The sequence below is a fragment of the Salmo salar genome, chromosome ssa01, assembly GCF_905237065.1.
Source record: "Salmo salar chromosome ssa01, Ssal_v3.1, whole genome shotgun sequence".
NCBI classification, from domain to species: Eukaryota; Metazoa; Chordata; class Actinopteri; order Salmoniformes; family Salmonidae; genus Salmo; species Salmo salar.
The window spans coordinates 91,480,124-91,506,224 of record NC_059442.1 but is presented as its reverse complement, the minus strand read 5'-3'; the positions used below and the strand labels follow the sequence as shown (position 1 = coordinate 91,506,224).

Sequence of the window (26,101 nt, the reverse complement as noted above, 5' to 3'; positions counted from 1 at the left end):
TATACACATATACACATTTATATACACATTTTAAAATACTTTACCTGATATATGTTGGAATGTATTTTAAATGTATTCAAAAAATGTTTTAAATACATTATATGGGCCAAAATTAAAATACATGTATAAAAATATATATATAAAAAAACATTTTTTTAAATGTATTTTTTTTCTCGTATGGGCCCCCTCCTAAAAAGGCCTACCGGTAGTATGGGCTCCAGTGTTCAAACATCAAGCTTTGAACGAGATACAGAGAACACAATATATAATGTACAATCGACACACACATACTGTACATACCACCCCACACACCAAACCATGTTGCATGGTCTCAGTGGGGTAGTTAATGGCAAAGTGACCTGGGACCTGGGTTCTCTGCCATGGCTTTAGCTTAATGGCTCAGTAATCTGTTACTGAGACATTAGTGGTTTATCATTAGCCAGAGCCTCTCCCTTTGTTTGACTTACACTCTCAGACAGAAACCTGTACACACCTCCACTCTTTGAGTAACATTTAGGACCTTATGCACCTCCTGATCTTGGATCTCTTTAGCCTGGTTGAGATTTCTAAGACTTCCACATGTAAAGCTTTATGGATCGGTAGGCTACAGACTGAGAGGCTTCTTTCCCTCTTCCTTCAAATCATTCACTTCTGGAGGATTACTTGTCTTGACACCCTGGTGCCCATGCAGATTGTGGATAGTCTCGTCTCCTTGGTCCTCCACTGAGGAAGTGTTGACTTTCTCTCCCTGTGGGCTAACTCCTGTGATGGATGATGTATTGATCTGTGGAGCTGAGCATTCCACCCTGTCTGAAAAGAAGCAGCTTTGTTTAACCTGAAATTGGGTTTGTCTCGAAAGACAAAGGGAGAGAGAGAGACAAAGACTCTTATTTAAACCTAGAGGAGGGGAGAGAGTTATCAGATTGGGCTTAGGCTGTTGTGAGTTCAGTTTGTGTTTCAGCATCCTTCACTCTCTGACACATAAACAGAGGAACTTGGGCCCGAAGGTTTTGAGGGGCCCATCTGAGGCAAAGTCCAGAGGGAAGATCTAAAGCTATGAGTGAGGTTGTTTTTAAAGCTTGGTTCAGAGTGAACATTCACTCTGTTTAGCAACACACAATGGACTTAGTGCTAGACTAGTTTGATAGACAGACAAAAAGGTTAGGTGTGTAGGAATGGGTACCCTAAGAGGTATCAGTGATCCATGGGAGGTCTACGAGAGAGAAACCTCCAGCAGCAGCTCTTGGTGAGTTTGTATTTTAAGAACAATATAAAGGATATAACTCAAGATTTTAAATAAAGTCTATATTCATATTTTATGTTTAGCGTAAGTAGAAGTTGACACATGTCAGCTTTTGTATTCCGGCTTAAATTTGGCTGAATCCTGTTATTTCAATTCCACAGATAATAATGTTATCAAACTATCATTATCATCAACAGAACCATTTTTTTTACAATTTCTATATGAAAATATCTCTCTGAGTAGAGCTAATTAAAGTCTTATTTCCAAACACTTTTGGAGTAAAAAATGTCTCATTGACTGCATATCAATGATTACCTGGCTGTGCGGTGAGTTGATCATGAGAACTACCCTGATCTAAAAGGAGCACTCATGCGTGCCTTGATGAACCAGGAAGAGCGAGGAGAATGTGGAGACATGACTGATTGTCCTGTGGTTTCCCATGGCAACAGGGCCACACAAGGCTTGTCCTCATCAAGGTTGGCGACATACGATATGGGGGTTTTGGTCCTAGCAGTCTCCCTCACCCCCTCAAATCTCTCTTCAAGAACCTCTTAAATCCATACAATACAAAGAAAGCAAGCCTACCACAGCAAATCAAGCGCTTGGTTAGTTCACTATAAAACCCAAGGCATTTTTAAATCAAATACTTTTAGTAAGTTGAACTCAGTGTCAATGAAAAGTCATTATTACTTAATGTTTATGTGGCAATGACTCAACTCTAAATGAGAAGTTGCATCAACTCTATTATTTTAAGTTATAATAACAAATTAATAACATCAAAATGTTGGCTGGCTAAATTCCCAAGCTGTCCCTCATACCATCATGGTCACCTAATCATCCCCAGCTTACAATTGGCTCATTCATCCGCCTCCTCTCCCCTGTAACTATTCCTCAGGTCGTTACTGTAAATGAGAAAGTGTTCTCAGTCAACTTACCTGGTAAAATAACGGTAAAATAAATCAATAAAAAGTATTGTAGTCTGAAATTGGTCACAAAGCATGCAGTCTCACTGCTGCCACAGGGGTGTGCTATATGTTCATATTCTGTAAGACTTTTATATTACACAGTAATACTCTCAATAATGACCAGTATATGAATCTACACCACCGTTCAAAAGTTTGGGGTCACTTGGAAATGTCCTTGTTTTTGAAAGAAAATTAAAAAAAATTGTCCATTAAAATAACATGAAATTGATCAGAAATACAGTGTAGACATTGTTAATGTTGTAAATGACTTTTGTAGCTCGAAACGGCAGATTTTTTAATGGAATATCTACATACTACTCCACTCCACAGTGATGCAGGCCAGAATGCCTGTGCTCAGGAGGAACTCAAACTTAAACACCTGCTGTTGCTGAGGGATGCATTTACCCGTCGCACAACCTCGGACAGGGGGTCCCGGCGGAGTTGGAGAGGTGCACGGAAAAAGAGAGGAGGAGAAAGAGGGATGAGTCTGGAGGAGTTCCAGAATGCTCTGAGTGCTGTGATTGGTCCAGACAGCCAGAGCGGATGGCTGGAGAGGGTCTTCAATGAGGTGACTATGACCCTTTGTTACATACAGTTTAACTGTTTTTTGTTAGTTTACCCTTAGGAAATAAGAACATGTTCTCATTTCCAATAGATTGACGTGTCATGTGATGGCTATGTGGAGTGGGAGGACCTGTGTAGCTACCTGCTGCAGCAGTGCAGAGAGAGAGACCACACCTCCAGGCCCAGAGGCGCTCTACTAGACACTGAACCACTCATCAAACACTGCTCACACAACAAGGTGAGGGACGCCTGTCTAGTCATTGCTTATAGAGTGTGTTAATAACTATGTAGTGACTATGTAATAACTATGTAATAAGTAGTTTATTGCTCGTACAGTATGTTAATTCATAAGTATGCAGCAGTCTCCATTGACCTCTATTTCTCTTTCTCTCATCAGTCACTCTTTCACTTCGCCTCTAAACTTTTCTCTTCTCCCCCTTACAGCAGGAGCCCACTATCTGTGTAGTGGCTGTTCCCCATCCTCCCCCCCTCCGCTACATCAGTGTCAGTAAGGGGGGGCTGCTCACTGTGTGGAACAACCGACTACAAGTCCTCGAGACTCTGGAGGTGCGTGAGCTGATAAGGCACACACACACACACACACACACACACACACACACACACACACACATACACACACACACACACACACACACACACACACACACACACACACACACACACACACACACACACACACACACACACAAAGACAGACACACACACACTTTCTCTCTTTTTCTTCGATGTATCTCCTCAGCTGGCTGGAGACCCTGCAGAGCAAGGGGTTAACAGAAGGAGGTTCAGGGGCTGGACCACTGATGCTGTCTACCTGCCCAAAGTCCACAAGGTCGCCATAGCAACCAGCAGCAGGGACCTCCACTTTGTTGACGTGTCCACGGCCAGCTGCTTTGAGGACATCCACTTGTTTGGTATCTAACCAACTGTTAGAAAGACTCAAAGTAGAAATTTTGCTTTTGATTTGATCAATCAGTTCAATTTCTGACTGTATGTCTCTGTTGTTCTCTCATCACTGAACAGGGTTCTGACTTTATGTCTCTGTTATTCTCTCACCTCTGAACAGGGTTCTGACTTTATGTCCCTGTTGTTCTCTCATCACTGAACAGGGTTCTGACTTTATGTCCTGTTTCAGGGTTCTGACTTTATGTCTCTGTTATTCTCTCACCTCTGAACAGGGTTCTGACTTTATGTCTCTGTTATTCTCTCACCTCTGAACAGGGTTCTGACTTTATGTCTCTGTTATTCTCTCATCACTGAACAGGGTTCTGACTTTATGTCTCTGTTATTCTCTCACCTCTGAACAGGGTTCTGACTTTATGTCCCTGTTATTCTCTCACCTCTGAACAGGGTTCTGACTTTATGTCCCTGTTATTCTCTCACCTCTGAACAGGGTTCTGACTTTATGTCCCTGTTATTCTCTCACCTCTGAACAGGGTTCTGACTTTATGTCCCTGTTATTCTCTCATCACTGAACAGGGTTCTGACTTTATGTCTCTGTTATTCTCTCATCACTGAACAGGGTTCCCCAATGTTCCAACCTCTCTCTGCTACTGGCATGACATAAAGGTACGACTTCAGTACTCTGTCATAAACTAATGTACATTTGACCCATTCTAAACATTCAATTGTTTGTCTTTTCATGGACCATGATGGATGTTTTTATAGTTATGGTAGTTATATTCACATTGTCTTCCCCTGAGATCTGTTGTAATCCCTCCCAGTCTCCAGGGGGGCGCTCTTTGCTGCTGTGGGGAGATGAAAAGGGAGGGATCCATCTGTTGTGGTTCCTCCAACTCCACAATGGACTGTTTGAGAGCCCCTTCACTGAGGACAATGTCCCTCAGAGGATTTACATGCAGGTAGGCATCATTCACTCTCCATTCACTCTGTGCTGGACTGAAACAAAAACTGGCACACAGTTATAATGCCAATAGCCTAGAGGTTAGAGAGACAGACCAGCAGCCTGAAGTTAGGGTGTTCAAGCCCCGGACTGGCTGGCTGAACTGGCAACCCACGTTCCATGTCCTGCTGTTGTGTCCTTGAGCAAGTCACTTAATCAAATTTCAAATCAAATTGTATTTGTCAAATGCTCCGAATACAACAGGTGTAGACCTCACATTGAAATGCTTACTTACAAGCCCTTAACCAACAATGCCGTTTTAAGAAAAATAGGTGTGAAGTTAAAAATAACAAATAATTAAAGAGCAGCAGTAAAATAACAGTAGTGAGGCTATATACAGGGGGTACCAGTACAGAGTCAATGTGCGGAGGCACAGGTTAGTCGAGGTAATTGAGGTAATATGTACATGTAGGTAGAGTTAAAGTGACTATGCATAGATAATAAACAGAGAGTAGCAGCAGCGTAAAAGAGGGGGGCAATGCAAATAGTCTGGGTAGCCATTTGATAAACTGTTCTGGCGTGGGTGTTCAAGAAGCCTGTTGGACCTGGACTTGGCGCTCCGATACCGCTTGCCGTGTGACAGCAGAGAGAACCGTCTATGAATAGGGTGGCTGGAGTCTGACAATTTGTAGGCCATTCCTTTGACAATGCACTTATTGATGAAGCCAGTGACTGATGTGGTGTACTCCTCAATGCCATCGGAAGAATCCCGGAACATATTCCAGTATGTGCTAGCAAAACAGTCCTGGAGCTTAGTATCTGCGTCATCTGACCACTTCTTTATTGAGCGAGTCACTGGTGCTTCCTGCTTTAATTTTTGCTTGTAAGCAGGAATCAGGAGGATATAATTATCCCCCCATTGCTCTCCATCCAGGGGCTCTGCACTGACCTGTGCCTCTTAATGTGTGTCTGGGGGATGTTGGGAAAGGCAAAAGACAAAATTACGTTCCAACCAATGGACAGTAAAGTACAGTATCTATTCTGTAACCTTGCTACGTGTGTTACGGGCACTTCTAGGGTAGTTATTTGTCTTGGCACTGTGGTTAACATGTGTTCCTTGGGACCAAAAGTTAATGTGTGTTCTTCAGGTTTCTGCTGGACCAGGGTTGTTTTACTGGTATTTTATTTTACCTTTATTTAACTAGGCAAGTCAGTTAAGAACAAATTCTTATTTACAACGACGGCCTACCCTGGCCAAACCCGGACGACGTGGGCCAATTGTACGCCGCCCTATTGGACTCCCAATCACGGCCAGGTGTGATGCAGCCTGGACTCAAACCAGATACTGTAGTGATGCCTCTTGTACTGAGATGCAGTGCCTTAGACCACTGCGCCACTCAGGAGCCCCAATTATGGTGAGAACATGTCTCCTAACAGGATATTGGTGACCACAGCCGCCTAGTCTCCTACCAACACATCCCCACAGTCCACCAGGAACCAATCAACAGGATCATTTTCGAGCCCCACACTGACCTAATCATGACATCATCAGGAAGCGACGCCTCCTCAGTGGTCATTATGCACGTGTCTCTCAGGAGAAAACCCTATGTTTGGAGAATCAATAAGGTAATAATATAACACAGTATCTACACTATTATGAGTATTTCATGTGTTGTTACTATGGAGTACACAATGAAGCCACCATTTATATGGGATTCTACAAAAAGGGTAGCTGTTATTTAAGCAATAAGGCCCTCGGAGGGTGTGGTATATGGCCAATATACCACGGCTAAGGACTGTTCTTCGGTACGACGCAAAGCGGAGTACCTGGATACAGCCCTTAGCCGTGGTATATTGGCCGTATACCACAAACCCCCAAGGTGCCTTATTGCAATTATAAACTGGTTACCAATGTAATTAGAGCAGTAAAATAACTGTTTTGCCATACTCGTGGTATACGGTCTGATATACCACTGCTGTCAGACAATCAGTATTCAGGGCTCAAACCACCCAGTTTGTAATGTATCATACAGCCTCAATCTTTATCAGATTTGGACTCAAGGTTGGGTTGGATAGTAGACAGAGAATGGCTGAGTGACCTTGACGCAGGTTAAATTGAAATGTCGGCTCAGACCCATTCAGTTTATGTCATGGGAGCTATCTCCACAAAATAGTAATGGAGGATAATGAATAACCTCAGAGGTCAACAGTCACACCGCAGAGTGATGAAACTCAACTTGTCTGAATTCTTTTGAGTCATAACTATGTTTTATCTTGCTTACTGTCGCCGAGTCCCACCCTATAACCAATATAAACACACACACACACACACACACACACACACACACACACACACACACACACACACACACACACACACACACACACACACACACACACACACACACACACACACACACACACACACACACACACAAAGGATATAATTAATGTTTACTGGAGAGAAAACATGTAATGTGACTCGCCCTGCTGAGGAAGTGATTAAAGTAGATGGGGTGTTTTGTATTGGTTGTTATGGCTTCTGAGCAGTGCTCCTATAAAACTGTCTAGCTTTGGTCAGTTGAACAATTAAGCTGTCCTCAACAGTTCCCCATTATAAACTAATAGGAAAGGCTGTATTTTAGAATATTTAGTCACGCTACCTTTTATTTTAGAGACACACAAATCCTAACTTCCCTTTCTCCATGTCTGTCTGTCTGTCTGTCTGTCTGTCTGTCTGTCTGTCTGTCTGTCTGTCTGTCTGTCTGTCTGTCTGTCTGTCTGTCTGTCTGTCTGTCTGTCTGTCTGTCTGTCTGTCTGTCTGTCTGTCTGTCTGTCTGTCTGTCTGTCTGTCTGTCTGTCTGTCTGTCTCTCTTCTTCTGTTCTCTCTCTCCTTCGCCCACCCACCCTCTCTCTCTCTCTCTCTTCTCCCTCCTCCACAGGGTGTGACGTGTTTTGATTTCAGCAGGTCTCTCAACCTGTTGGTGACGGGTGGTCTGGACCCTGCGGTCAAACTGTGGAACTGCTTCATGACCGCTCGGCCAGTCGCGGTCCTGCACGGTCACGGCACCACAGTACTGGACGTGGTCATCTACCAACCACTGGGACAGGTCCTCAGCTACTCCAAAGATGCTGTAAGTCAATAACCACCAGATAGCTTTGCTAGAGACACAACACTGGCCGCAGCTTCATGGGTAAGCTGTAAGCCCTCACCTAAGACAGGTAGAGAGAGGCAAACCTATCCCTAGACTGAAGTACCAGTACTACACCACAAGGTATTCTGTCCTGGCTGTGGCCCAGGTGGTTTTTGTTTTCCACTTTTTGATTTCTTTCAGAAGGGGTTTGTTTACCCACCTGGTTGTCCCTGTGCAGGAGCTTTCAGAAGGGGTTTGTTTACCCACCTGGTTGTCTCTGTGCAGGAGCTTTCAGAAGGGGTTTGTTTACCCACCTGGTTGTCTCTGTGCAGGAGCTTTCAGAAGGGGTTTGTTTACCCACCTGGTTGTCCCTGTGCAGGAGCTTTCAGAAGGGGTTTGTTTACCCACCTGGTTGTCTCTGTGCAGGAGCTTTCAGAAGGGGTTTGTTTACCCACCTGGTTGTCTCTGTGCAGGAGCTTTCAGAAGGGGTTTGTTTACCCACCTGGTTGTCTCTGTGCAGGAGCTTTCAGAAGGGATTTGTTTACCCACCTGGTTGTCTCTTTGTAGGAGCTTTAAGAAGGGGTTTGTTTACCCACCTGGTTGTCCCTGTGCAGGAGCTTTCAGAAGGGGTTTGTTTACCCACCTGGTTATCTCTCTGCAGGAGCTGAGGGTGTGGGACATCTCCTCCAATCGCTGTCTGCGGACTGTCCACCTGCAGTTCCCCTGTCTGCAGCCAGGGCGTGCCCCAGAGCACGGCAACTTCCCTTTCCTATTGGTGGCCCCGCCCTTCCTGATGCAGACTCCGCCCCATATCCTGGTGTCCTGTCGAGACTACCTGGCCAGGCTGAGGCTGGAGGAAGGGGAGAGGGGGGAGGAGCAGGGAGAAGGGAGAAGAGGAGGGGGAAGACAATGCCATGGTGCCCCCCTCTCCTGTGCCCTCTACAACCCCACACTGAAACAGGTAGGTATGGAATCTTATACACTGTCACAGCCATGAGGGTGTGCATACTGTATGTGTGTGTTTACGTCCATATGTGTGTAAATGTTTACATCTGTGTGTGTGTGTGTGTGTGTGTGTGTGTGTGTGTGTGTGTGTGTGTGTGTGTGTGTGTGTGTGTGTGTGTGTGTGTGTATCGTGGGTGTTTATATGTGTGTGTAGGTCATCGCCGGATGTGATGACTCGTCTGTATCAGTGTGGGACGTAGAAACAGGGAGGCTGCGTCTGAAGATCACCAGCGCTCATGGAGAGGAGGAGATTACCTGCATGGCGCTAGACTCCTCCCACAGACGACTCATCACTGGCGCACGCAACGGAACCATCAAGGTACCCTGTGGTAAAAGCTAGTGTAGCCTATGCAGTGGAGCCTGTGCTTTCACCTATCCAATCATGTTACTGATGTCTGATAACTGAATAAAAGGGGAAAAGCAGGAGAATTCTCCAAGTCTCTGTTAAGACCTCCTCCTTCACCATGGTTCAGTTAGAACAGCTTTAGATGAACACAGATGTGGTTTACTATGATGTGCTGTTTCTGTCTGTTAAAAGGTGTGGAACCTACTGAATGGCCTCAACCTCCACAAGCTAGAGCCTGTCACCCTCTCAGAGGTCACAGGGGTCATCTGTCTCCATGACAGCCAGTTGCTGGCCGTGGGGTGGAGCCAGCAGGTCGCTCAGTATGACATCAAAGGGGCTAAGGTGAGAAAACACCTACACAAACACACACTTTCCTATTCAATAAAAATGTATTATGTGCCAGCCAGGATAAACACGTACATTGCACTCTCAGGTGAAGAGTCCACCACACCTCAACCCCAATGTTATCTGTCACTATCGTGTCTGCTCCATGTGGTTACACTCAGAGCTACCAGCCTTCCTTACAAGAGAACTTTCAGGAATGATATCTATTTATAGTTGAAGTCGGAAGTTTACATACACTTAGGTTGGAGTCATCAAAACTCGTTTTTCAACCACTCCACAAATTTCTTGTTAATAAACTATAGTTTTGGCAAGTCGGTTAGGACATCTACTTTGTGCATGACACAAGTCATTTTTTCCAACAATTGTTTACAGACAGATTATTTCACTTATAATTCACTGTATCACAATTCCAGTGGGTCAGAAGTTTACATGCACTAAGTTGACTGTGCCTTTAAACTGCTTGGAAAATTCCAGAAAATGATGTCATGGCTTTAGAAGATTCTGATAGGCTAATTGACATCATTTGAATCAATTGGAGGTGTACCTGTGGATGTATTTCAAGGTCTACCTTCAAACTCAGTGCCTCTTTGCTTGACATCATGGGAAAATCAAAAGAAATCAACCAAGACCTCAGAATTTTTTTTAGACCTCCACAACTCTGTTTCATCCTTGGGAGCAATTTCCAAACACCTGAAGGTACCACGTTCATCTGTACAAACAACAGTACGCAAGTATAAACACCATGGGACCGCGCAGCTGTCATACTGCTCGGAAGGAGACGCATTCTGTCTCCTAGAGATTAACATACTTTGGTGCGAAATGTACAAATCAATCCCAGAACAACAGCAAAGGACCTTGTGAAGATGCTGAAGTATCTATATCCACAGTTAAATGAGTCCTATATCGACATAACCTGAAAGGCCGCTCAGCAAGGAAGAAGCCACTGCTCCAAAACCGCCATAAAAATGCCAGACTACGGTTTGCAACTACACATGGGGACAAAGATTGTCTGATTAAACAAAAATAGAACTGTTTGGCCATAATGACCATCATTATGTTTGGAGGAAAAAGGAGGAGGCTTGCAAGCCGAAGAACACCATCCGAACTGTGAAGCACAGGGGTGGCAGCATCATGTTGTGGGGATGCTTTGCTGCAGGAGGGACTGGTGCACTTCACAAAATAGATGGCATCATGAGGTAGGAAAATGATGTGAATATATTAAAGCAACATCTCAAGACATCAGTCAGGAAGTTAAAGCTTGGTCGTAAATTAGTCTTCCAAATGGACAATGACCCCAAGCATACTTCCAAAGTTGTGGCAAAATGGCTTAAGGACAACAAAGTCAAGGTATTGGAGCGGCCATCCCAAAGCCCTGACCTCAATCCTATAGAAAAGTTGTGGGCAGAACTGAAAAAGCGTGTGCGAGCAAGGAGGCCTACAAACCTGACTCAGTTACACCAGCTCTGTCAGGAGGAATGGGCCAAAATTCACCCAACTTATTGTGGGAAGCTTGTGGAAAGCTACCTGAAACGTTTGACCCAAGTTAAATAATTTAAAGGCAACGCTACCAAATACTAATTGAGTGTATGTAAACTTCTGACCCACTGGGAATGTGATGAAAGAAATAAAAGCTGAAATAAATAATTCTCTCTACTGTTATTCTGACATTTCACTTTCTTAAAATTAAGTGGTGATCCTAACTGACCTAAGACAGGGAATTTTTACTAGGATTAAATGTCAGGAATTGTGAAAAACTGAGTTTAAATGTATCTGGCTAAGGTGTATGTAAACTTCCGACTTCAACTGTGTGTATATATATATATATATATATATATACAGATCTGCTCTGAGGTTTCTTATTGTCTGACGTCAGCAGAACCCGGTGGGGTTTTTAAGAACACTAATATAACATCTTGGCTAAGAGGGGGTGTATGTAAATGATGTCAGTGAATGATGCAGTGTATGACCTCTGGGTCTAATTATACGTACAGTATCAGTCACTACAATTTGGAACTAGAATTTTGCACGTGGGTGCTCAGATGGGTAGATATGAAGCCATAGATATACAGTGGAAAACTTGGTTTGTTTTCACATTTGAATGAATGCAATGTTGGCACCAAGATGCAAATGAGAATATTATTCTGGTGATTATCTGGTTCCAAAATGGCGCCCTGTTTGTGGTGGTGAAGGATGTGTTTGTGAGGGCAGACATGTCGTGGAAGTCAGGTCAGCAACACAGAGCTGACATCCTGGTGGTTGACCACTGCCCTACCCTGGGGGTCATTGCTACGGGCAGCCATGATGGAGAAGTCATCGTCTGGACCTTGGACACACAGAGACCCCTGGTTCGCCTGCGGAGGGCCACACACTCACTGTGAGTCTTCTGTGTTGTGTTTTTTTTTTTTAACATCAATGCTTTATTGCAAATTGAAATAAAGTATTCAACATATGTGTACTGAGTGTGTATGTGATGCATGTGTGTAGGACAACGCCCCCTGTGGACGCGTTGCTGTTCCTGCAGCGGAGGGGTGGGGACAAACACTGGAGGAGCACACCTATCCTCCTCTCCTCACAGGCTGGAGGGATCTACTGGTGGAGCATCACTGGACACACGCACACTCACGGTAACCAGGACACACACGCTCACGGTAACCAGGACACACACGCTCACGGTAACCAGGACACGCACACTCACGGTAACCAGGACACGCACACTCACGGTAACCAGGACACGCACGCTCACGGTAACCAGGACACGCACACTCACGGTAACCAGGACACGCACGCTCACGGTAACCAGGACACGCAGGCTCACGGTAACCAGGACACGCACGCTCACGGTAACCAGGACACGCACGCTCACGGTAACCAGGACACGCACGCTCACGGTAACCAGGACACGCACACTCACGGTAACCAGGACACGCACACTCACTCACGGTAACCAGGACACACACGCTCACTCACGGTAACCAGGACACACACACTCACGGTAACCAGGACACACACACACACACACACACTCACGGTAACCAGGACACACACACACACACTCACGGTAACCAGGACACACACACACACTCACGGTAACCAGGACACACACACACACACACTCACGGTATCCAGGACACACACACACACACACTCACGGTAACCAGGACACACACACACACTCACGGTAACCAGGACACACACACACGTTGTAGCTAAGGAAGGAGAGAGAATGAAAGCGGGAGAGGGAGCCTATGTGGTGGACTGTAGTAAATCTGAGTGCGACTTTATGATGACAGATTGAACTTTCAAAAACTACATTATGCATGACATCAATCAACCTATTTATGTACTCTCTGTCCTCTCTGTCCTAGTGTAGGTATATGTACTGTACAGTACGTCTCTCTCTGTCTAGAGTATACAGTATTATCGTCTCTCTCTGTCTAGAGTATACAGTATTATCATCTCTCTCTGTCTGGAGTATACAGTATTATCATCTCTCTCTGTCTAGAGTATACAGTATTATCGTCTCTCTCTGTCTAGAGTATACAGTATTATCATCTCTCTCTGTCTGGAGCATACAGTATTATCGTCTCTCTCTGTCTGGAGTATACAGTATTATCATCTCTCTCTGTCTGGAGTATACAGTATTATCATCTCTCTCTGTCTGGAGTATACAGTATTATCATCTCTCTCTGTCTGGAGTATACAGTATTATCATCTCTCTCTCTCGCTCTCCCTCTCAGGTCAGTTCTATGCCCCTGGTGGAGAGAAGGAGTGTGTGTTGGGGCTGACTTCAGACCAGGAGAACAACATCCTGGTCACTGGAGACACAGCAGGGTGTGTTCAGGTCTGGGACATCTCTCAGTACGCGCTCTGCATCACACAGGAGGTCAGGGTTGGTGTGTGTGCATGTATGTGAATGTGTGAGAGAGTTTTTGAGTATAGTAAATGCAAATGTAGGATACACCTCTGTTTTATGTGTTTTACATTGTACTCTATCTTCACATGTTTCACCTCCCCAGCCCTCCTCATGCCACCCTCCTCTCCTGCAGTCCTGGAGGGCCCATGAGGGGGCGATAGTGAGTGTTGAGGTGCTGGTGTACACAGAGAGACTCTTCTTCCTCTCTGGCTCTGTGGATGGGACCAGCAGAGTGTGGACGGGGGAGGGAGGTTATGTCGGTTCCTTTGGACAGGAACCACAGTGGAGCCTCACTGACCCAGCCCCTCACCACACCTCCAGGTACTGAAGTGGTCTTTCCTGTCAGTAATCCAGAAGTAGTCCGCTTGGATCAACATCACTAAGTTCTAAACGTCTACTGTTTTATGGGTCTCCATTTTTCCTAACTTCTTTTTGTTGTCCTCATGTAACTTCTAGGCCTACCGCAGGCTTTCTCAATCTACTCCTTTGTAGTCTTTTATATATATATATATATAAACTCTAAAATGGCTCCCATTATAGATCTGAAAGTACCACAGAATTAAGCAGTCTGGCCTGTCCTGGTGTGTCGATGTGGGCTGGAGAATATTTCTGTAAGAACCGGGTGTATTTCTAGACACAGGGAAAAACACACAAAATGAGAGATTTGCATCAAATGAAAAATGTTGAATGATGTTAAAATGTTGAAGAGGATTTGTAGGAGGCATAGAAGAGGGCTAGGCTGAACTGTAAAGTGTGTGTGTGTGTGTGTGTGTGTGTGTGTGTGTGTGTGTGTGTGTGTGTGTGTGTGTGTGTGTGTGTGTGTGTGTGTGTGTGTGTGTGTGTGTGTGTGTGTGTGTGTGTGTGAATTCTGATGGGAAGCCATGAGAAAGAAATCCTGAGGAATTGGCTAACTTTTTCGACAACCACATTGGTTGACTCCTGTTGGAAGTGTACTGTAAACATAGCTAAATTAAACCAGATGGATTTTGGTTCGGTATGGATGGTTTTCAGTAGAGTGAGTGAGTGGATAGAGAGAGTCACCCATAGTGACCACTTGCTGTTGTGGGGATGTGGTGAACAGAACATCATCAATCTTCCCAAGAGAAAGAGGCACACACACTAATCAATATGTTATCTGAGGGCATGATAACTACCATCTCCGAGAGCAGGTCTGATGTGACAGTGTGTGTGGTATGGTTTTAGTGGTCATGAGGTCACTGTGGTACTACCCTAGTAAACACTGTAGCATACAAAAACATGTCATTAGATGTTTACTGGACAATTAAGCTCCCTGAAAACATAGGTTCTCAAAAAACAGATCATTAGTCAAATATTTTCTACAAAGTCTCTCTTGAAAGTGATTTATATCAATGATAAGTCAAGGTTAGATGTAAGTTTTATCAAACTCTGTTTCCATACAGAGACCAGGTAAACAACCTGGCTGTTTTCTATACAGAGACCGGGTAAACAACCTGGCTGTTTTCTATACAGAGACCAGGTAAACAACCTGGCTGTTTTCTATACAGAGACCTGGTAAACAACCTGGCTGTTTTCTATACAGAGACCGGGTAAACAACCTGGCTGTTTTCTATACAGAGACCAGGTAAACAACCTGGCTGTTTTCTATACAGAGACCTGGTAAACAACCTGGCTGTTTTCTATACAGAGACCGGGTAAACAACCTGGCTGTTTTCTATACAGAGACCGGGTAAACAACCTGGCTGTTTTCTATACAGAGAACAGGTAAACAACCTGGCTGTTTTCTATACAGAGACCAGGTAAACAACCTGGCTGTTTTCTATACAGAGACCGGGTAAACAACCTGGCTGTTTTCTATACAGAGACCGGGTAAACAACCTGGCTGTTTTCTATACAGAGACCGGATAAACAACCTGGCTGTTTTCTATACAGAGACCTGGTAAACAACCTGGCTGTTTTCTATACAGAGACCTGGTAAACAACCTGGCTGTTTTCTATACAGAGACCTGGTAAACAACCTGGCTGTTTTCTATACAGAGACCGGGTAAACAACCTGGCTGTTTTCTATACAGAGACCGGGTAAACAACCTGGCTGTTTTCTATACAGAGACCGGGTAAACAACCTGGCTGTTTTCTATACAGAGACCGGGTAAACAACCTGGCTGTTTTCTATACAGAGACCGGGTAAACAACCTGGCTGTTTTCTATACAGAGACCGGGTAAACAACCTGGCTGTTTTCTATACAGAGACCGGGTAAACAACCTGGCTGTTTTCTATACAGAGACTGGGTAAACAACCTGGCTGTTTTCTATACAGAGACCGGGTAAACAACCTAGCTGAGGAGGAGAAGGAAGAAAGGGAGGAGAAGATTGAGAGTGAAAGTGACCAATCACAGAGCAGCGAGGTCACAGGTCAAACATCTGACCTTTTCAGCGGGGGTCAGGGTTCACCGGAGGAATGGATTTATGAAGGTAACTATTAGCAACAAACAGGTGTGTTCATACACACAGTCCCACACGCATGGACAGAAACACACACACACATACAAACAAAAACTACACACACAGTGGCCCTACGACAGGAGTCTGACGCACAGTGGCCCTACGACAGGAGTCTGACGCACAGTGGCCCTACGACAGGAGTCTGACACACAGTGGCCCTACGACAGGAGTCTGACACACAGTGGCCCTACGACAGGAGTCTGACACACAGTGGCCCTACGACAGGAGTCTGACACACAGTGGCCCTACGACAGGAGTCTGACACACAGTGGCCCTACGACAGGAGTCTGACACAGTGGCCCTACGACAGGAGTCTGACACACAGTGGCCCTACGACAGGAGTCTGACACACAGTGGCCCTACGACAGGAGTCTGACACACAGTGGCCCTACGACAGGAGTCTGACACACAGTGGCCCTACGACAGGAGTCTGACACACAGTGGCCCTACGACAGGAGTCTGACACACAGTGGCCCTACGACAGGAGTCTGACACAGTGGCCCTACGACAGGAGTCTGACGCACAGTGGCCCTACGACAGGAGTCTGACACAGAGGCCCTACGACAGGAGTCTGACGCACAGTGGCCCTACGACAGGAGTCTGACGCACAGTGGCCCTACGACAGGAGTCTGACGCACAGTGGCCCTACGACAGGAGTCTGACGCACAGTGGCCCTACGACAGGAGTCTGACGCACAGTGGCCCTACGACAGGAGTCTGACGCACAGTGGCCCTACGACAGGGGTCTGACGCACAGTGGCCCTACGACAGGAGTCTGACACACAGTGGCCCTACGACAGGAGTCTGACACACAGTGGCCCTACGACAGGAGTCTGACGCACAGTGGCCCTACGACAGGAGTCTGACGCACAGTGGCCCTACGACAGGAGTCTGACACACAGTGGCCCTACGACAGGAGTCTGACACACAGTGGCCCTACGACAGGAGTCTGACACACAGTGGCCCTACGACAGGAGTCTGACACAGTGGCCCTACGACAGGAGTCTGACACACAGTGGCCCTACGACAGGAGTCTGACACAGTGGCCCTACGACAGGAGTCTGACACACAGTGGCCCTACGACAGGAGTCTGACACACAGTGGCCCTACGACAGGAGTCTGACACACAGTGGCCCTACGACAGGAGTCTGACACACAGTGGCCCTACGACAGGAGTCTGACACAGTGGCCCTACGACAGGAGTCTGACGCACAGTGGCCCTACGACAGGAGTCTGACACAGAGGCCCTACGACAGGAGTCTGACGCACAGTGGCCCTACGACAGGAGTCTGACGCACAGTGGCCCTACGACAGGAGTCTGACACACAGCGGCAGTATTGAGGAAGGAGAAAGGTCACTGTAAAGCCAGAGAGGTCATAGCCAGACCCAATAAAACCTGATACTATAATTCAATTTAACTGCGTTATAAAGCATGGACTGTGGACATTCTTGACATTCTAGAACAGTAGAATTGGAGCAGTAGTTTAGTATGTTTGGCAAACGTTTCAGTCAGGACCCAGAGGCTAGAATTGAGGTGTGTGTGTGTGTGTGTGTGTGTGTGTGTGTGTGTGTGTGTGTGTACACGTTCCTCTCCCAGTCTGCCTATGTCCCTGTCAAAATAAATGATTAGCTGTGCTCCTCTTTCAAGCCACACACACACACACACACACACACACACCATGGTTATACACACATTAAACAGTTTCCTCCCTGCAGGGCCTGTAGAGGAAGCCCCAACACCAGAGAACCAGACAGGGCCTGTCGGCTCAGAGGAGAGTCCTGCTCCAAGTCACACTCAAAACATCAGGGTAAGACTGACTCCAGCACACGCTCCAGCACGCGCTCCAACTCGCGCTCCAACTCGCGTGTTCAGACTGTTCGGACTGTTCGGAATGTTCAGACTGGAGGGAGATGATCACTGACAACCAGAGATAGTCAGACGTCTGACACTGATGCTAGTCTCAAACAACAACAAACAATAACAGTGACTTGTTATGACCGTAATATGTGGTTGTCTGACCTACTGTAGCTATCTTAAGATTAATGCAATAACTGTAAGTCTCTCTCCCTCTCACTCCCTCTCTCTCCCTCTCTCACACACACACAGACACTAGACCTGGTGGCACAATTGTTTCCCATTTACAACCAGAACCTAATCTCCCTCCCCCTCCCCCAGGTGTCTCAGTGTCACCAGCTGTATGGGGGCATCCAGAGGAAGATGGCAGTTAGGAGAGAGAGGAGGCAGGTGTTTGGTGACATCAACGTCAATAAGCTCTTCCCCATCGGGGGCTTGTGCACGCCCTTCCAGGCCCTGGCCGTGCAGGTGAGTGTAGGTCAAACGTCATCAAATCTGGGTCCATCAGAGCATGTACAGGCTTTTGTTGCAGCCCAACACTAACACACCTAATTCAACTACTGTTGATGCATGCACTGTTTTGCATTGTATTGTTACTGGGTTTATACACATTTGGTTGCTAATGAACTTGACTTTCAAATCTGTGCTTCTTACACCAGTATTATAATAGTAATTGCCAGTAAATAGAACTGAAAAACACCAGTGATCAATGCAGAAGAAATTTTACAGCGTAACTCCACATCCTTTAGGCAAAGACAGTGTGGCTGCAACATTCCATGGTCGGAAGGACTGGAGTAGTCCAAGAAAAAGCATGATGGATAGGGAAGAGTAATTAAAAACAGAGCAGAAGGAATATTTGCTGTTCTATTTCAGAGGTTTTTGGGGAGAAACGTATTTGTCTGCATGGTTGCATAGCAACAGACTCTGGATACAGTTTATTTTCTTCTCTTTCACAATCTCTCTTCATTCCCTTCCTCTATTTCCCTCTCTCTTCCTCTATTTCCCTCTCTCATCCTCTATTTCCCTCTCTCTTCCTCTATTTCCCTCTCTTCCTCTATGTCCCCCTCTCCCTCTATTTCTCTCACTTCCTCTATTTCCCCCTCTTCCTCTATTTCTCTCTCTTCCTCTATTTCCCCCTCTTCCTCTATTTCTCTCTCTTCCTCTATTTCTCTCTCTTCCTCTATTTCTCTCTCTTCCTCTATTTCTCTCTCTCTTCCTCTATGTCCCTCTATTTCTTTCTATTCCTCTAGTTCTCTCTTCCTCTATTTCCCTCTATTTCCCTCTCTCTTCCTCTTTCCTCTCTCTTCCTCTATTTCCCTCTATTTCTCTCTCTTCCTCTTTTCCCTCTCTCTTCCACTAAAATCCCTCTCTCTGTCTGTCTTCCTGTGTTTGTTGTGAGTTTGTTGCCATGCTCTGCCTGAAGTGAGGGATTTTGGCCTGCCGATTCAATGATTGTTGGTGAGGGAGAGAGGAAGGGATGGAAAGAGAAAGATAAAGATAAAGAATGAGGTTTAAAAGAGTCTCAGGCCTTGAGGGAATATATGTTTTGTTGTTGGAACATCAGTCGTAAGCCTGCATGAGAAATGTATTCTCAACCTAAACTTTGAACCTCAAACTCTTCCTTTAACTCTTCCATTCCCTCTCATCCCCACATCACTATTCACCTACTTTACCCTCCTCTCCTCCGGTCTCCTTTTCTCCCTCTCCACCTCTCCCAGGACTGTCAGCATGTGTTCCTGCCGGAGGATTTACCCATGAGCCCTTGGATGCAGCGTCAGACTCTGAGTTGTGTGAGTGAAGATGGGCTTAGCTCCCTACAGCTGTCAATCAACAGCTCAGAGCAAGAACAGGAAGCCACCTGACCAGCCTCATCCTTCTCCTATTCTCCTCCTCCTCCTCTTCCTCCTCCTCCTCCCCCCCTTCTCTCCTCCTTCTCTTCCTCCTCCTCTTTCACCTCCTTCTCCTCTTCTTCTCCTCCTCCACTTCCTTCTCCTCTTCCTCTCCACCTCTCCTCCTCCTCTTCTCCTATCAGATTATAGTGTAATAATATGTAATATGTAACATGCATGATATTATATATATACCTCACATGCGACTCATAATAATAATAATAATAATAATAAATAATAAAACTAAATAATTAGCACATTAAATGAATTATCAGCATATCTCAATTTCCTCTGACAAAATAACACACTGCTGAACTCAGCTCAGACAAACAGTAGACGATGTAGCATCCACAGTTACAACCAATAGGAGGCACTAACAGACCAATTTCCAGAGACATTATAGGTGGTACTAGACCAATATATGGAGACATTATACACTACTAGTCAAAAGTTTTAGAACACCTACTCATTCAAGGGTTTCTCCTTATTTTACTATTTTCTACATTGCAGAATAATAGTGAAGACATCAAAACAATGAAATAACACATATGGAATCATGTAGTAACCAAATAAGTGTTAAACAAATATATTTTATATTTGAGATTCTTCAAATAGCCACCCTTGCCTTGACGACAACTTTGCACACTCTTGGAATTCTCTCAACCAGCTTCACCTGGAATACTTTTCCAACAGTCTTGAAGGATTTCCCACATATGCTGAGCACTTGTTGGCTCCTTTTCCTTCACTCTGCGGTCCGACTCATCCCAAACCATCTCAATTTGGTTGAGGTCGGGTGATTGTGGAGGCCAGGTCATCTGATGCAGCACCCCATCACTCTTCTTCTTGGTCAAATAGCCCTTACACAGCCTGGAGGTGTGTTTGGTCATAGTCCTGTTGAAAAACAAATGATAGTCCCACAAAGCCCAAACCAGATGGGATGGCGTATCGCTGCAGAATGCTGTGGTAGCCATGCTGGTTAAGTGTGCTTTGAATTCGAAATAAATCAGTGTCAACAGCAAAGCTCCCCCACACCATAACACCTCCTCCATGCTTTACAGTTGGAAATACACATGTGGAGATCATACGTTCACCTACACTGCTTCTGTCACGACTTCCGCCAAAGTCGGTCCCTCTCCTTGCTCGGGCGGCATTCGGCGGTCGACGTCAACGGCCTTCTAGCCATTGCCGATCCACTTTTCATTTTCCTTTTGTTTTGTCTTTGTTTTACACACCTGATTTCAATTCCCCAATTACATGTTCATTATTTAACCCTCTGTTTCCCATGGTTTTTGTGCGTGTTTGTTCTTTGTTAAGTGGTCTAGATTTCTGTGAGCTGGTGTGTTTCCCAGCATGGAATGTATTATTGGTTTATTTTCAAGTAAAGTTACGCTTTTACTCAGTTCTGTGTCCTGCGCTTGACTTCGTCCGACCCGCTACACACTGACACTTGATAACGTCTCACAAAGACACGGAGGTTGGAACCAAAAATCTCCAATTTGGACTCCAGACCAAAAGACAAATTTCCACTGGTCTAATGTCCATTGCTTGTGTTTCTTGGCCCAAGCAAGTCTCTTCTTATTATTGGTGTCCTTTAGTAGGGGTTTCTTTGCAGCAATTCAAGCATGAAGGCCTGATTCATACAGTCTCCTCTGAACAGTTGATGTTGAGATGTGTCAATTACTTGAACTCTGTGAAGCATTTATTTGGCCTACAATTTCTGAGGCTGGTAACTCTAATGAACTTATCCTCTGCTGCAGAGGTAACTCTGGGTCTTCCATTTCTGTGGCGGTCCTCATGAGAGCCAGTTTCATCATAGCTGTCACAGATCCCTCCGGAACTTTCATCACGCACACTTGTCCCCTATTCCCACTGATTAGTATTTGTATATATGTGCCCTTTGGTTTCCATGGTCTTTTTGATTATTGTTCACATGTCCGTTTGGCGTGTGTGTACCTGTGCTGTGTGCTTTGGGCTTTCGTGCCCCTGTGGATTGCGAAGATGATTACGGGTCTCGTCCCATGTGTTAATCATCGTGCGCTTGTGTTATTGAGGTACTCCTCGTTCTTTTGTTTGGGTTTCAACCCTGTGTTTTTGTTACGTGTTTGTTTGGTCTTCGTCCCCGTGCCTTTACACAGCACGCTGCAATTTGGGCTAAATAAAAACCCTATTACGCATTCCTGCATCTGTCTCCTGAATCTTATATACCAGCGTGACAATAGCGCTTGATGTTTTTTGCGACTGCGCTTGAAGAAACCTTCAAAGTTCTTGAAATGTTCCGTATTGACTGACCTTCATGTGTTAAAGTAATGATGGACTGTCGTTTCTCTTTGCTTAGTTGAGCTGTTCTTGTCCTAATATGGACTTGGTCTTTTACCAAATAGGGCTATCTTCTGTATACCCCCCTATCTTATCACATCACAACTGATTGACTAAAACGCATTAAGAAGGAAAGAAATTCCACAAACTTCAACAAGGCACAGCTCATGAAGCTGGTTGAGAGAATGCCAAGACTGTGCAAAGCTGTCATCAAGGTAAAATGTGGCTACTTGAAGAATCTCAAACATAAAATATATTTTGATTTGTTTAGCACTTTTTTTGGTTACTACAATGTAGAAAATAGTACAAATAAAGGAAAAACATTGAATGACTAGGTGTTCTAAAAGGTTTTACCGGTAGTGTAAGTGGTAGTAACAGACCAATATATGGAGACATTATAGGTGGCGCTAACAGACCAATTGTCACGACCTGACCAGGTTATTTGTCATTGTAGTTTGGTCAGGGCGTGGCAGGGGGTGTTTGTTTCGGTTCTATGTTATCTATTTCTATGTTTATGTCTAGTTTTCTATTTCTATGTTGGGGGTTTTGGCAATGACTTCCAATTAGAGGCAGCTGGTTGTCATTGTCTCTAATTGCAGGCCATATTTAGTTGTGTTTTGTTTCATTTGTGTTTTGTGGGTGGTTGTTTTCCTGTATAGCCTGTGTTGCCTTACGGAACTGTTTCGTCGTTTTGTTTATTTTGTTCAAGTGTTATCTTTAAATAAATTAAGAAGATGAGCACTTTACCCGCTGTGCCTTGGTCCAATCCTTACGACGCCTATGACAAAACCACCCACCAAACAAGGACCAAGCAGCGGGGATTGGAGCACTGAGGAGAAGGATGGACGTGGGAGGCAGAACGACGTTTCTGGGAGAGAAAATCAAAGGAGCTACATGAGGCCGAGAGGCACCCCCCCCCCCCAAAAAAAATTGGGGGTGGCACACGGGGAGTTTGGCAGAGTCAGAGTGGAGACCTGAGCCAACTCCCCGTGCTTATTATGGGGCGCGACGGATCAAGCAAGCACCTTGTTACGCAGAAATGCGCACGGTGTCGCCTATACACACGCACAGTCCGGCGCGGCCAATAAGGGCTCCGCAGCATTGCCGGGCGAGAGTTGGCCGGCAGCCAGGAAGAAGTGTGCCAGCACAACGGATCTGGTCTCCAGTGTGTCTCCTCGGCCCAGTTTACCTTGCGCCTGCTCTACACACGGCAGCCCTCATTCCCCAGCACAGCCCAGTTCGCCCTGTGCCAGCGCTGCGCCCGTGCAGGGCTACAGTGACCATCCAGCCAGGACGGGTTGTGCAGGCCGTGCGCTCCAGACCTCCAGTGCGCCTCCAAGACCCAGTGTACCCTGTGCCTGCTCCGCGCACTCTACCTCCAGTGCTCCACCATAGCCCGGTAAGGCCGGTGCCTGCTGTGAGCACACGGTCCGAAGTACGTCTCCCCAGTCCGGTGAGACCAGTTCCAGCGCCCCAAAGGAAGCCTCTAATGATGGTCAATGGTCCGACGTCTCCAGCGATAATCCATGGCATGAAGCTGATCCATGGCCCGGAGCCTGTAGTGTTAATCCATGGCACGAAGCCTCCAGTGATGATCCATGGCCCGGAGCTTGTAGGGATGATCAATGGCACGAAGCCTCCAGTGATAACCCATGGCCCGGAGCCTCCAGTGATGATCCACCGCACAAAGCCTCCAGTGATTATCCATGACGCGGAACCAGTAGGGATGACCCATGGCACAGAGCCTGCAGCAAAGGTCCCCAGGCCGGAACCTACAGAGACGCTCCTCAGCCCGGAGCCTCTAGCAACGCTCCTCAGCCCGGAGCTTCCAGCGACGCTCCTCAGCCCTGAGCCTCCAGCGATGCTCTTCAGCCCTGAGCCTCCAGCGACGCTCCTGAGCCTCCAGCGACGCTCCTCAGCCCGGAGCCTCCAGCGACGCTCCTCAGCCCGGAGCCTCCAGCGACGCTCCTCAGCCCGGAGCCTCCAGCGACGCTCCTCAGCCCGGAGCCTCCAGCGACGCTCCACAGCCAGGAGCCTCCAGCGACGCTCCTCAGCCCGGAGTCTCCAGTGATGCCGCGCAGCCCGGAGTCTCCAGCGATGCCACGCAGCCCAGAGTCTTCTGAAGGGGAGCTACGCCCAGAGCCAGAGCCACCTCCGTAGTGGGAGGATTGGGAAGGGGGCGGCAGGGGGTGTTTGTTTTGTGTGTTTTGGGGTTTAGGTTCTATGTTATCTATTTCTATGTTTATCTAGTTTTCTATTTCTATGTTGGGGTTTTTGGCAATGACCTCCAATTAGAGGCAGCTGGTTGCCGTTGTCTCTAATTGGAGGCCATATTTAGTTGTCTTTGTTTCACTTGTGTTTTGTGGGTGGTTGTTTTCCTGTATAGCCTGTGTTGACTTACGGAACTGTTTCATCGTTTTGTTTATTTTGTTCAAGTGTTATATTTAAATAAATGAAGAAGATAAGCACTTTACCCGCTGCGCCTTAGTCCAATCCTTACGACACCTATAACACCAATATATAGAGACATTAGAAATTCAGCAAAAAAAGAAACATCCCTTTTTCAGGACCCTGTCTTTCAAAGATAATTTGTAAAAATCCAAATAACTTCACAGACCTTCATTGTAAAGGGTTTAAACACTGTTTCCCATGCTTATTCAATGAACCATAAACAATTAATGAACATGCACCTGTGGAACAGCTTACAGACGGTAGGCATTTAAGGTCACAGTTATGGAAAACTTAGGACAGCAAAGAGGCCTTTCTACTGACTCTGAAATACACCAAAAGAAAGATGCCCAGGGTCCCTGCTCATCTGCTTGAACGTGCCTTAGGTATGCTGCAAGGAGGCATGAGGACTGCAGATGTGGCCAGGGCTATAAATTGCAATGTCAGTACTGTGAGACAGCGCTACAGGGAGACAGGACGGACAGCTGATCATCCTCGCAGTGGCAGACCACGTGTAACAACACCTGCACAGGATTGGTATATCCAAACATCACACCTGTGGGAAAGGTACAGGATGTCAACAACAACAGCCCGAGTTACACCAGGAACGCACAATCCCTCCATCAGTGCTCAGACTGTCCGCAATAGGCTGAGAGAGGCTGGACTGTAGGCTTGTAAGGCCTGTTGTAAGGCAGGTCCACACCAGATATCACATCCAACAACGTCGCCTATGGGCACAAACCCACCGTCGCTGGACCAGACAGGACTTTACACCGAGGCCTGTACTCTGGAGCGGGATCGATTTGGAGGTGGAGGGTCCATCATGGTCTGGTGCGGTGTGTCACAGCATCATCAGACTGAGCTTGTAGTCATTGCAGGCAATCTCAACGCTGTGCGTTACAGGGAAGACATCCTCCTCTCTCATGTGGTACTCTTCCTGCAGGCTCATCCTGACATGACTCTCCAGCATGACAATGTCACCAGCCATACTGCTCGTCCTGTGCGTGATTTCCTGCAAGACAGGAATGTCAGTGTTCTGCCATGGCCAGCGAAGAGCCCGGATCTCAATCCCATTGAGCACGTCTGGGATCGGAGGGTGAGGCCTAGGGCCATTCCCCCCAGTAATGTCCGGGAACTTGCAGGTGCCTTGGTGGAAGAGTGGGGTAACATCTCACAGCAAGAATTGGCAAATCTGGTGCAGTCCATGAGGCGGAGATGCACTGCAGATACTGACTGTTACTTTTGATTTTGACGTCCCCCCTTTGTTCAGGGACGCATTATTCAATTTCTGTTGGTCTGTGGAACTTGTTCAGTTTATGTCTCAGTTGTTGAATCTTGTTATGTTCATACAAATATTTACACGTTAAGTTTGTTGAAAATAAACGCAGTTGACAGTGAGAGGACGTTTCTCTTTTTGCTGAGTTTATAATGTCTCCATATATTGGTCTGTTAGTACCATCTATAATGCCTCCATATATTGGCCTGTTTTGGTGCTGTTATTGTGAAGTGGAAATGTCTAGGAGCAACAACAGCTCAGCCACAAAGTGATAGGCCACACAAGCTCACAGAACAGGACCGGTGAGTGCTGAAGTGCGTAGCACATAAAAATCGTCTGTCCTTGGTTGCAACACTCACCACTAAGTTCCAAACTGATTCCGAAAGCGCTGATAACTGTTCGTCGGGAGCTTCATGAAATGGGCAAAGATCACCATGCGCCATGCCAAGCGTCGGCTGGAG

The 26,101-nt window shown here is 46.2% G+C and overlaps 1 protein-coding gene across 1 annotated transcript; it reads left to right on the top strand.

Annotated features, from left to right (window-relative positions):
- The first annotated feature begins 480 nt into the window (after nucleotides 1–480).
- Nucleotides 481–20,181, top strand: LOC106610308 (WD repeat-containing protein on Y chromosome). Its single transcript, XM_045724360.1, has 20 exons — nucleotides 481–1,246; nucleotides 2,539–2,776; nucleotides 2,864–3,010; nucleotides 3,217–3,339; nucleotides 3,533–3,704; nucleotides 4,313–4,359; nucleotides 4,515–4,652; nucleotides 6,071–6,259; nucleotides 7,576–7,767; nucleotides 8,429–8,728; nucleotides 8,927–9,091; nucleotides 9,311–9,460; nucleotides 11,653–11,837; nucleotides 11,948–12,087; nucleotides 13,201–13,346; nucleotides 13,480–13,697; nucleotides 15,673–15,827; nucleotides 17,573–17,664; nucleotides 18,033–18,179; nucleotides 19,430–20,181. Exons 1-20 carry the CDS (start codon nucleotides 1,176–1,178, stop codon nucleotides 19,571–19,573), a joined length of 3,159 nt encoding a protein of 1,052 aa, XP_045580316.1. The 5' UTR covers nucleotides 481–1,175; the 3' UTR covers nucleotides 19,574–20,181.
- Nucleotides 20,182–26,101: the final 5,920 nt, after the last annotated feature.